General features: G+C 31.5%; 1 protein-coding gene across 1 annotated transcript; it reads right to left on the reverse strand.

The window, feature by feature from the left end:
- Nucleotides 1-4,411: 4,411 nt before the first annotated feature.
- LOC111701600 (inositol polyphosphate 1-phosphatase) lies at nt 4,412-12,461 on the reverse strand. The gene is made up of 12 exons (XM_023472950.1): nt 12,420-12,461; nt 11,640-11,683; nt 11,351-11,443; nt 10,581-10,614; nt 9,664-9,754; nt 9,199-9,263; nt 8,471-8,515; nt 8,306-8,324; nt 7,899-7,956; nt 7,045-7,216; nt 6,077-6,161; nt 4,412-4,422 (listed from the first exon to the last, which is right to left on the reverse strand). The coding sequence occupies exons 1-12, from the start codon at nt 12,459-12,461 to the stop codon at nt 4,412-4,414; spliced, it is 759 nt and encodes a 252-aa protein (XP_023328718.1).
- Nucleotides 12,462-12,916: the final 455 nt, after the last annotated feature.

Raw genomic sequence — 12,916 nt, forward strand, 5'->3', positions numbered from 1 at the left:
AGTATAGAGAAATGTCTGCTATATACAGGTTAGTATAGAGAAATGTCTGCTATAAACAGGTTAGTATAGAGAAATGTCTTCTGTATACACAGGTTAGTATGAGAATGTCTGCTATATACAGGTTAGTATAGAGAAATGTCTGCTGTATACACATGTTTGTATAGAGAAATGTTTGCTATATACAGGTTAGTGTATATAAATGTCTGCTGTACACACAGGTTAGTATAGAGAAATGTCTGCTGTATACACAGGTAAGTGTAGAGAAATGTCTGCTATATACAGGTTAGTATAGAGAAATGTCTGCTGTATACACAGGTTAGTATGAGAATGTCTGCTATATACAGGTTAGTGTAGATAAATGTCTGCTGTATATACAGGTTAGTATGAGAAATGTCTGCTATGTACAGGTTAGTATAGAGAAATGTCTGCTGTATATACGGGTTAATACAGAGAAGGATCAGCAAGTAACGATCTCATGCATTGTAATGAGAAAATACATCATTAATCTTCTTTCTCCGCGCGTTCAAATCATTAGTCTTTTATATGTAGCTATCTATTTATCTATCTTTGTATCTAAATCTCAGCTTATACAAGTATCTATCTATCTAGATAGGGACCTTTACGCTTCTATCTATCCATGCATTTAACAGACATTTAAAGAATCTAAATTTTTTGAAGGGGTAAAAAAAATGTGGGGTTTTCTTTATGAAGCTATTGATAAAAGATCAACTAAATCAAGTAAGATTTCTATGATTAAATCTAAAGGTTTGTCAATAGCTGAGCTATCTAAAATTGCTGATACATTTAACAGTTTTTTTTCCGAAATTGCATATGAAATAAGATCTCAAATACCGGATACGTCTGCTAAACCAGAAGATTATTTAGAGGATTTAGATTCTAATTTTGAGTTTTTTCCAACAAATCCATTAGAGGTTTCAGAAATAATCTCGTCACTCAATCGTAAAAATACTCTGGATATTGATTGTATAAGTACTGTTTTGATAAAAGCCGTATCAACTGAGATTTCTGAACCTCTGTCTCATATCTTTAATCTATCCTCTTTTGTACTTGCCCGATTCCGATTTATGCTTTTAACAATAATGAAATAGTGGTCGATCTTGTTGATCATAAAATTCTACTTACCAAATTAAAGAAAATAGGAGTTACGAATGTTAATTTAAAGTGGTTTGTAAACTATCTTAAAGATAGAAGGCAATATGTTATGGTTAATGATGTTTATCCAGTTTTTCACCACCTTGAATATTTCTGTTCCCTAGGGATCAATTTTAGGACCACTACTTTTCTTGATCTTTATAAATGATATGTTTAAAAGCAAGGCCCTGCTTAACTTTCTCTTTGCTGACGATACAACTGCTTTAAAAAAAGGTACAAGCATTTTTGAACTTGGAAACTTTGTAAATCTTGAGCTTCAGAAACTGGGAATGTGGCTGAGAGCCAATAAACTTGCAATTAATACTACCAAGACGAAAATTATAGTCTTTCATCCTAAGCAAAAAAAAGTTGAAGATTTTCAGTTTATTTTTAATTGCAATGATTTGAATTCTTTTCCCGATCCCAGATTTATTTTCCCTATTGAAAGGATTAATAACAGTTCAAGGGTTCCGGCTTTTAAAATGCTTGGCGTTTTTCTCGATGAAAATCTTAATTTTGAATATCATATTAAGCAAACTAGAAACAAGATATCTAAGGCGTTATTCCCGATTAGTAAAGCTAAGCATTTATTGTTGTCTTCTGCCTTAAAGTCTCTCTATTATGCTCTAGTTCATGTCCTCTTTTTATATACTGCCTTCCAATCTACTGGTCTGCCTCATTAAATCTTTAAACCCGTTATTTCTTTTGCAAAAAAAATGTGTCAGAATTCTCTCGAAATCTAAACTCAACGCTCATACTGAGATATTGTTTTACTCTACTCAGATATTACCCTTTCATGATTTAATCCTTCAGCAGAAACTTATGTTAATGCATTCAATTGATAAAAATTATAGTCCATGGTGTCTTTTGGATTTTTTTTTGTGAAGAACTCTGTATTGACTGTGAATCTGTATAATTTAAGAAACTTTGATGAATATTTTATCCCAAGAGTTGATAATGAATCTTTACGTCGATTTCCTTTCTTTGATTTGCCTAAATCCTGAAATATCAAGTATTACTAATAAACTTTCTTTTAAATCTACGCTTAAAAATCATTTTCTGTCAAAGAGTGAAAATTTTATTTGTAGCAAACTATTTTGCTGGTCCTGCTCTATTTGATCGTCATTTTTAACGGCATACACATAATTTTTCTCTCTATGACAATGGATTTTTAAGTCAAGCAATTTGCATTTTTTAAATCCTTCATTAAAAATCAGTGCTCTGGCATTGCTTTTTTTGGAAAAGGTATTGTTAATGGGTGGAACTTAAACTTTTGCTATTTTTTTTAGAAGCGCAAAAAGATTAGGAAATAGGAGCATGTTAATTAAGCAAATCTGACCCTGTTCCTCCGTCATCTCGCAACCCAGTCCCACGACGTATCACATCAGTTCAGTTCTAATAAACACCACGGTAAACTGCCAGGAGACCAACCTGAAAACAGCCCTGCTATGGCTGCTCTCCTTCCGTTGAGAATCAATAGAAAACATATGTTTAGTTTTATCGGTCAATCTGTCATATTTTCAACAGAGAAATAAATTATTAGATTAGATTAGATTAGATTAGATTGGGAGTGAGTCCGTCCTATTTGTTTCTTGAAGGTAACTGCTCCCTTATTAGAAACTATAACCTCAATTTTTTAAACAAACTAAGTCGTTCTTACCGCAGGTTAAGAATATCCACGATTAGATTTTGTCAGTAAACTCGTGTTTTGTGCAGTTCAATATTTTTGAATAAATTTACGGTTTTGATAAATTCATATATTTCATTTTCATAATACACTTTAAGCTAATATATATGTATATTATATATATATACTAAATGCAAGAAAAATAAATGTATTATGTGAAACTGAAAACAATTATTAAAAATGCTTCAAACAGCATATTGGCATAACGATTCATTTGCTAAAATCTTTACATCTAAATCTAAATACAGTGGTAGACGATTATATCAATACAATGAAGACGACTTTCAATTTCAATTTTGACTTATATCAAGCTTTTAAACATCACGGATACACCTAAGCAATAGACTTCAAGAGAAGCTTTCAGTTAAAAAAGAATCTCTTTGATTACTTGTAACATTGTAATTTGAAAAAAGCTTGTTAACAATAAAAACGTAAATAAAAATTGTATTGATATAATTGTTTACCACTGTATAAATAAATATTTATAAAATGTAATTAAATTCAAACAATAACAGTTAGTAAAGTAGATTTTTCTAAATCATTAAATATCAATTAAATATTTTTTAAATGCATACAATAATACAAATTGTCATTAAAGCGAAACAAAACTGAAACAAATGTCAACACATGTTGTCAAAATAAATTGATAAAATATTTTTAGACTTTAAACAACATTTTACTAAATAATTCTTTCTTTTTAGTTTACACTTTTTAAAGGATCCATGGGCATGTTTGCTTTGCAGTCCTTCAATTCCAAGGTTGTATAACAAGGTTAGTTAAACTCTCGATGCGCTCCTATGTACGGAAAATGTCGTCTCTTAAGACGGATAGGTAAATACCCAATATGACGTCACTCTCGCCTCTATGATCAGTGACGTCATATTGGGTATTTGTATATCTATCTTAGGAGACGACATTTTCCGTACATTGAAGCGCATCTAGAGTAACTAACCTTATTATACAAACTTGCTCTATTTTCTAGTTCTACTGTAAACACTGTTTAATAATATCCAGTACTCTATGATCTCTGTACGCGATTAATCCTTGATGAAGAGCTGTACCCTCCTCTGCCCCTCTGCAGTACTGTACATCCTAGAGTACACAATACGTTACCCCTTCATATTTTTATTATCAATTCATGCGGTTTACTTTCTAATCAATAAGGTTTCCATTAAAAAATATATTTCAAATCTTATTGAGCTAATGTCTTTAAACAACAGACTCTTATAATGCCGAAAAAAAAGTTGTTGAAACTATGTCAAAATGTTAATAAGAACCTCCTTGAAAAAAGAAATTCCATAAATTATGTCAAAATGTAAATAAAAACCATCTTGAAAAGCTGATTCCAGAATCTAGATAAACAGCAACAAAGAAAATATATTATGATATTGATAAAGCTGAATCCAAAAAGTAAGAATATTGGCATATAATCATGAACAAAAACATTTGTTCGACTTAAACCTATTTTAAAAATGGTCACTGCAGTTAATCAAAAATATTCTGATAAAATTAAACCAGTTTTCATCGTGGGCCCAAATTTTGTGTGGGACCTCACATGACCCCAGGTAAGGTTTATGGAAGCTCTAAATTACAAAACTTTGTGTCAAAAAGTTTTTGATTTTTTTAAAACTTTGAAAATGCGCGAAAAATATTGTTAAATTCGCGAACTTATTTGTTCATGTTTTATATTGTATATATAAGATATATGTATAAGAAAAGATGCTCACAGATAGAGCCACAATTAATAGTTGAAATAAAAGATGGGCGCACTCCAGTTCTTTATGACGAAACAAAAGTTTTATCACTAAAGATAATCGAAACAGTCCAAGCACATGTTTATATTTGAAATTAATACTTAAAGAGCTACAAAAAGTTCGAAATATTTTTTAAATGTTTCACCTGAAAATTTTGGAAAGAAACAACCCCTCCTCCAACCCCAGCTAGTAGAGCATGTACAGCACAGGTATCCCAAACATAAACTGTACAGTGTAAATCAACTATATATCTACTGTACAACCCCTCCTCTAACCCCAGCCAGTAGAACATGTACAGCACAGATATCCCAAACATAAACTGTACAGTGTGAATCAACTATATATCTACTGTACAACCCCTCCTCCAACCCCAGCCAGTAGAGCATGTACAGTACAGGTATCCCAAACATAAACTGTACAGTGTAAATCAACTATATATCTACTGTACAACCCCTCCTCCAACCCCAGCCAGTAGAGCATGTACAGCACAGGTATCCCAAACATAAACTGTACAGTGTAAATTAACTATATATCTACTGTACAACCCCTCCTCCAACCCCACTTAGTAGAGCATGTACAGCACAGGTATCGCAAACATAAACTGTACAGTGTAAATTGACTATATATCTACTGTACAACCCATCCTCCTGCTCCTACCAATAGAGCGTACAGCACAGATATCCCGGACATAAACTGTACAGTGTACATTAAAGCTATATATCTACTGTAAAAAGTACAACCCCTCCTTATACTCCTACCAGTAGAGCATTTACAGCACATGTATCCCAGAAATAAACTGTACAGTGTCCATTAGATATATATCTATTGTACAGTGTACAACCTCTCCTCCAGTCCCAGCTAGTAGAGCATGTACAGCACAAGTATCCATTGTACAACCCCGCATACTTATTCTACCATTAGAGCATGTACAGCACAGGCATCCCAGACATAAACTGTACAGTGTACATGAACTTTATATATCAACTGTATAGCCCCATTAATGGTACATAATCTTATTTAACTTCTGTAGAAATTAATAACTAATATCTAGTTTTATTATGAATAAAATTATACGTTGTACTGTGCAGAATGCACCCACTTTTATAAATCAACAGTGTAATTTTATCTTTTTTTCGATATCACGTGAAGTGCAGAAATTGAACAGTTAATCAGAAGCACAGGAGTTTTGCGCTAAACCAATGAGAGAACATAGAAAGCAGGGATATTAAGAGATCAAACATTTTCTCCGTAAAATTCAAAAGTGCCTACTGTGAATATCGAGATCATGCGATCGGGATTAAAAGTTTCCAGTTCAGGCTAACCAAATATAATACGAACTGCACACACTATACACATACTTGTACATTGTACAATATGTTATGAAATCATATGGTTTTATTACAACTCTCTTTGTTTTATGACTTCTGATTTTAAAATCTACGAAAGTATATGCACCCCAAAAAGAAAAACTCGGCTCTGATACCTGAAGGGGATGAATTTATGTACAGATCTGCGGTACCAATCAGAACCATCATAAGTTTATTTCCTGCACCACCAGCAGATATTATCTAAAAATAATAAAATATAATAAAAAAGTTTTTAAAAAACCACCGCGAATAAATTCTGGCAAAAATGGCGTTCTTTTTTTCCTTTCACTTAAAACCATCGCTAAGGATATAAAATACGATTATCTTTAAAATGTTCAGTGAATTTTTTTTAGAAATAATTGGGTTTGAAAATTACAAAATTCTTATCGACATTTCAATATCTATATATATTATATATACTTTGCTTGTTTGTCTTTTTGTTTGTTTGTAACCGATAAAAGCCAAAAGGGCTGAACCGAACATTTTTGTGGGACCTCAGAACCCCAGAGAAATCTATCAAAATTGGAAGAAATAAATTTCTGAAAAATAGTTTTTTTTAAATGCGCCAATTCGAAAATTAAAATCCGCAAAAAATTGAAAATGATTTTAAATGGCTGACTTTTAGAATAAGAGTTATAAGCTGAAATTATTTAAAGAAAAGCCTAAAAGCCTAGTTAGAATAAAATAAAAGTTATAAGATAAGATTTTAGAAAAACCATTTTAACTCGTTAATAATGACAATAATTTTTTAAGAAGTTCTTAAAATAATGTTGAAAGTATGTATATTAAGAAATTTTTGACTTCGCTATTGATATTTTTATATTATTGCTCTTCGTTTAGAACCTTTTTCTCAACTTAAGAATACGAGGAGTTTAAGTGGAATAAATCGATCTAATCCAAAAAGAAACCCTATGCCGACCCGAGAGCATCCAAATATCTTTTAACTTTACCGTTACTCGGTTTTCTAAAAAATGATCCATCCATACTGTACCATATTCATAAGTTTCAAAACCGGTTTTCTTCACTACACCCAATATTGGTAAAGTTTCTTTATTTTGATGCGCATAAAACAATAAACAGTTACCTCAAACCTAGGTTTAAGCTTCTCCAATATTTCCGAGCTTTCTGACGAACCCACCACCAGGACGGGACGGGTCAGGTTTAGCTCAAGGTTGGGATGGAGTAGAGGACCTGGAGGATCCAGGAGTAAAGGTTGACCGGGCTGGGTGGATCCAAATACGAGGTGACAGGTTGCACTAGAAAGTAAACCGGAAAATAAAGAGAGCAACAACGGGGTTAATCGAATTTTCTTTAGTTAATGAATAACTCGATAATAAATCTCAAAAATAGAGTTTAAGTCTGTTGAACTTTCAATCATTGGGTTATATACTGATAACGAGTTATAAATATTTAAGTAAAATACAGAAATTTGGACAAATTTGTTAATATTTCTGTCCCATTTTAAGGCAGAGAGAAAACGTCTCTGGGAACGACTACTATTCTTTAAGAGTATTATATCCAAGGAGTATATAGAATAGTATAGGGAGATACAACTGACGCGGTTCGCCCTACCATATGATTATACATGCTTTGCAGACGGTACTTCATTTGTATAAGAAATATTCAGAATAGGTTATTGTATACGTTATTGTACATCAGACAAATATTTCTTATACAAATGAAGTACCGTCTGCAAAGCATGTATAATCATATGGTAGGGCGGGCTACGTCAGTTGTATCTCCGTTTTATTCCATACTCCTTAATTATATCACAATATCGTATTTCTACTTATTCAAGGATAAGACTATAAAGACGACCTAAAACTATTTAACTAGGACAATTCCAAGGTTGAAAAAAATCTTAAATATTTCGTCTTTTATGGCATTTTTAATGATTTGGCATAGAAATAAACAAGATTACAATTAAAGGAATCATACCTGAAAGGTGACCCGACAACCCCAAACATAGGCGCACCAGTTGTACAATTGTACACACCTACAAAGTATAACATGGCTTGAAACCAACATAACTAACATAAGGTACGTTTAGGAAACTTGAAATAAAAGTCATTATGATTAATGGTGTCCAATTACTCAATTAGTAAGATTTATAAAGTGTGAATCTAAATGTTTGGCAGATTTACCTCCTATTTCTTATAAATAGATCATGGAATAATAATATAGATATATAAATAGTATTCTATTTAAACATTTCCATACTGCAGAAATACAGAAATAGAATATAAAGAAGAAAGATACATTAATAAGGGGAGTTAAATCTGCTCTGCATAAATCATGTTTTACACAGATTCGTAGTTCAATGATATTTTTTATTTAATTTTTACCTATCAGAACTTTCGCCACCTAGAAAACAAAAAAAAAGTATTTTAATATCAGAAAATCGAATATCTGAAAATGAAAAACTCTCATAAATTCAACGAAAGAAGTTCAATATATTTAATTTAAAAATTTGACAGAAAAGAAAAAAATGAATAATTCCGAATTATTACCTCTAGCCCAGAAACAGGATATCCATTCCATAGTTTCTCCTTACCCTAAGTATGATTCAGTGGTAGGCTATTATACCAATACAATGAAGACGACTTTCGAATTATATATTGATTTATATCAGCATGGATAAACTTAAACATAGAAGACAAGAGCTGTAGATTAAAAAGCTTCTCTATGATAACTTGTAAACTTTAATTCGAAAAAAGCTTGTTAACAATCTAATCAAAAACTAAAAATCGTCTTCATTGTATTGTTATAGTTGCCTACCACTGTAGTTCTAAATGAAAAAATATAATTAAAGGGAACGTTCACAGATTTTGAACAGGGGTACAGACTACAGAGCATTCTGCAGCAGAGCCTGGCATTGTTACAACAGCTGTATACTAAAGGGTATCCAACGAAACATGACAGTAGCAAGTCGACTTGGAAAACGTTTTTGAACTTTTAAATTATTTATGACATTCAGTCGTCAACCTACTTTCACATTTATGATTAACTTACAAAATAAAATCAAAATTGTCCAAATCTGAAAAAAACTTCTTGATAACAACATGTAATGTTGGAAATGCCATGTATTTTGTGATTATTAACTTTAGAATTTTACTTCTAAAATTAGGTTTAAAAATAAATTTCAAAGATCTAAGACGACCTTCAATTCGTCTTGCAGTGTCATCGTGGGACACCCTGTAGCTATGGCAATCATTAGGTATAGCAGTTGTACCTTTACCTTAATATAGTGTGAAGTTCCATCAATGGGATCTATCCAAACACCAACATCGGAGATATCCAACTCTAGAAATTATGTTTCTTTTTGTGGATAATTTTACATTTGCTTATTACTCGGAGTTGGCAATTTATGAATGAAAAAAAGAGTTGAACTCGTATACTATTGGTTAAACTAATTTATCTGTGAGGCAGTTCAGAAATTCCATTGAAACAAAAGTTGTAAAATTTCTGGAAATTCTCTCGGTTCTTATGACAAATGTAAAATTAAATTGATTTTTTAAATCTGAACAGGCAGTTAACCCCCTGGTTCAAAACTTGCAATTGGACCGCGCACATAAATTTCGACTTTAATATTGTTTTGTTATGGTAATATATCACTTATAATCAATTGATCACTTAATCTATTTTTGTAATAAATGTTTTAGCATTTTTTAATATTTTATTTAAGATTATTCTAAAAATCAACCTGTAGTTTCAAGATCTTCTACTTGGGTTTTTAGATCTTCAGATAGCTCTACTGCTTTGTGTACTTCAGTGGCAAGGATTTCAGCTACTTTCTACAGTACAATAATTCATAATCATATAGTTTCACAGTTCTGTGTACTTCCGTGGCAAGGATTTCAGCTACTTTCTACAGTACAATAGTTCATATGTTTCACAGTTCTGTGTATTTCAGTAGCAAGGATTTCAGCTACTTTCTACAGTACAATAGTTCATATTTTTCACAGTTCATGTGTACTTCAGTAGCAAGGATTTCAGATACTTCCTACAGTACAATAGTACAAATATGTAAATTCTAGTTTTTGTATTTTTACTGTGCTGTGTTTTTCATCTAATAGAAGTACTAATAGTTTGTTGCACTTGAATTTTTACTGTTTTGTGTACTTTAGTTGCTGAGAATTCAGTTACTTTCAGCACAAGAGTACACTGAGTTCTTGTACTTGAATTTTTACTGTCAAATGGAAAATAATTCCATTAATTACTACATGTACAATAATACATACAGTTCCACTGCGTATTATCTGCATATAGTTTATTCGATTTACTATATATATATATACAACGAGCTTGGGAACCCAGCGCTGCCCAGGTTACTAAAAGTTACTTCCGTCGTTTACCCGCACTTGAAAGATTTTACCGGGAACTAAATTTTCGCTATTAAAGTCGACCCACTCAACTTAAAATCTCAAAACCAACCTAAGAACATTCCCGTTGGTCTCCCGATTTCCCCAATCAAAATTTGAGGCAAATCGATCCAAGGGTTCCGTTATGATCGAACAAACAGAGAATACGACTTTATATGTAGAGATTCTATGTTTCTGTATAATTAGTTTTCTAAGAATTGTAATTATAATGCATTGAGCGTGTTAGAAAAATGTTTACCTCGTTTCCGTCCAAAATCTGTACAAGGGTGTTTCTGAAGGATAAACAACATTACACCCATTGTAATTGATTAGCAATGAATTTAGAATTTTTGCAATATTTTTGAAAAAATAAAACAAACGATTTTTCTTAATGCGAACCATTAAATTTAACGATCTTATCAGAATAACTGAAATTGGCACTTTATAAACATACGATTCTTTGCATTCCTTAATATTTACAGACAAAAAGGATGGTGTAATTGAAAAAAAGAGCCGAATCTATTTTAAAACTGTTATCATACAAATATTTGTCAATTGTGCAACTGTAAAAATGGTCAAACTGTGTCAACTGTGCAACTGTAAAGAAAATGGCCGACTAGACAATTGTACAGAAAATGGGCGGCTGGAGAATTGTAAAAAAAAATGGCCGACCTAAATATTGTACAGAAAATGGCCGACTGATCAATTAAAAAGAAAATGGCCGACTGAATATTTGTAAAAAATGGGGGACTGGAAAATTGTAAAAAAAATGGCCGACTGGACCATTGTAAGAAAAAATGGCCGACCTAAATTTTGTCAGAAAATGGCCGACTGAACAATTGAAAAGAAAATGGCCGACTCAATATTTGTAAAAAAAAGGGCCGAATGGAAAATTGTAAAAGGAAATGGCCGACCTAAAAATTGTACAGAAAATGGCCGAATAAACAATTGAAAAGAAAATGACCGACTGAACAATAAAAAAGAAAATGGCCGACTGAAAATTTGTAAAACAAAAAATGGCCGACTGACCTCGTGTTTTGGTGGGAAGAGTTAAGATTAAGGTTAACTGTAACACCAGAGGAATTGGTGAACGAGGCAGATTCCTCACCATAGATTCTTTCCCTGGATATAAAAAAAATAAAATATTTTCTTTCAAACAAAAAACTTTAGCTACATTTGTAACTAAAAGACGACTTTTATTCCACTTTATACTGATTATTGGTGGTAAAGATGATAACGCTAACGAAAGATTATTAAAATGAGTAAATATTAAATGATAACAATTACAATGATGATAATGATAACGTGTTAAAATTACTTTAGAACCGGAGAGAAGAGACCTAGTTCAAACCTCACAGATTCCTAAAAAAAATACAGTGATAACCAGAAAACTACGGAATAGGAAGACTAAATTATAGCAATGTTGAAGTGTAATTATGCTGGTTACAGAGCAAATAGTTTTACTAAACACTTCTTAAATCACTAATATAATGAAATAGGTCTTCTTACACTGCACAATTGCCGTTTCTCATGCTTATTAGATTTTTATAAGTTATAACTTCTATAAGTCGTCTTCCTATTTCAGAGTTTTCTGGTTATCACTGTAGATTCAGAAGAAAAATAAGTTTAGATGAGTGTTTTAAGCACATTTGATTCAAAGATAACAATTTTTTGATGCTTAAGATTTTTATAAAAAAAAATCAATTTAATTGTGTAAAACTAGAATGTTATAGTTTGTTTTCTGTTCAAAAATATATTTTTATGGTCAAACTAAATTTGGTTGAAAAAACTTCTTATGTTAAAACAAGTTCAAAAAAAAAATTAGAATCCTGATTTAAAAAAAAAAAAAAAACACGCATCCCTAGATATTTCCTCTAAAACAATAAAATCAGTAAGAAATTATTAATACCTGAATTAAAACATCTGCTAACGTTTTGAAATCATGTTCGAATTTTGCATTTTTTTCCCCCTCCACCTTTTCCTGGTAACATCAGTAAAACATATAGGGTTAACAGGATTTAATGTTACCTCAATTATTTTATAATAACAATAAAGAAGACATTTTAAAACGATTTATTTAATGACACAGCTATATAACCTTTAAACAAGCCGTAATAAGGGCTTCAGCAAACGCTCTCATTTTAATTAAAACTTGAAAAATCTGAAATTTAAAAAATTCATCAACAATTCACGGTAAAAAGTAATTCTAAAGTCTCAAATTTTTAAGGATAATATCAATACTTCATACTTAAATTGAGTCATTTTCGGCAAAACAATTGTCATTGGTATTGGTATATTCATGTATAGGGCTTCTCATTAATCAATGCTGACAACAATATTCCTAATTGTAATTGAAAAAAAGAGCCGAATCTATTTTCAAACTGTTATCATACAAATATTTGTCAATTGTGCAACTGTAAAAATGGTCAAACTGTGTCAACTGTGCAAGTATGGATAAACTTAAACATAGAAGACAAGAGCTGTAGATTAAAAAGCTTCTCTATGATAACTTGTAAACTTAAATTCGAAAAAAGCTTGTTAACAATCTAATCAAAAACTAAAAATCGTCTTCATTGTATTGTTATAGTTGCCTAC

The sequence above is a fragment of the Eurytemora carolleeae genome, unplaced genomic scaffold (genome assembly GCF_000591075.1).
Source record: "Eurytemora carolleeae unplaced genomic scaffold, Eaff_2.0 scaffold371, whole genome shotgun sequence".
Classification (NCBI taxonomy): domain Eukaryota; kingdom Metazoa; phylum Arthropoda; class Copepoda; order Calanoida; family Temoridae; genus Eurytemora; species Eurytemora carolleeae.

Excerpts from the sequence above, each read along its gene's own strand:
- LOC111701600 (XM_023472950.1), bottom strand. The coding sequence starts at position 12,461 with ATGAGAGCGTTTGCTGAAGCCCTTATTACGGCTTGTTTAAAG. Across the intron at positions 8,516-9,198 it reads GAACTTCACACTATATTAAG|GGTAAGGAGAAACTATGGAA; the intron begins GTAAAGGTACAA and ends AATCATACTTAG. Across the intron at positions 6,162-7,044 it reads AGCTTAAACCTAGGTTTGAG|ATAATATCTGCTGGTGGTGC; the intron begins GTAACTGTTTAT and ends TATTATTTTTAG.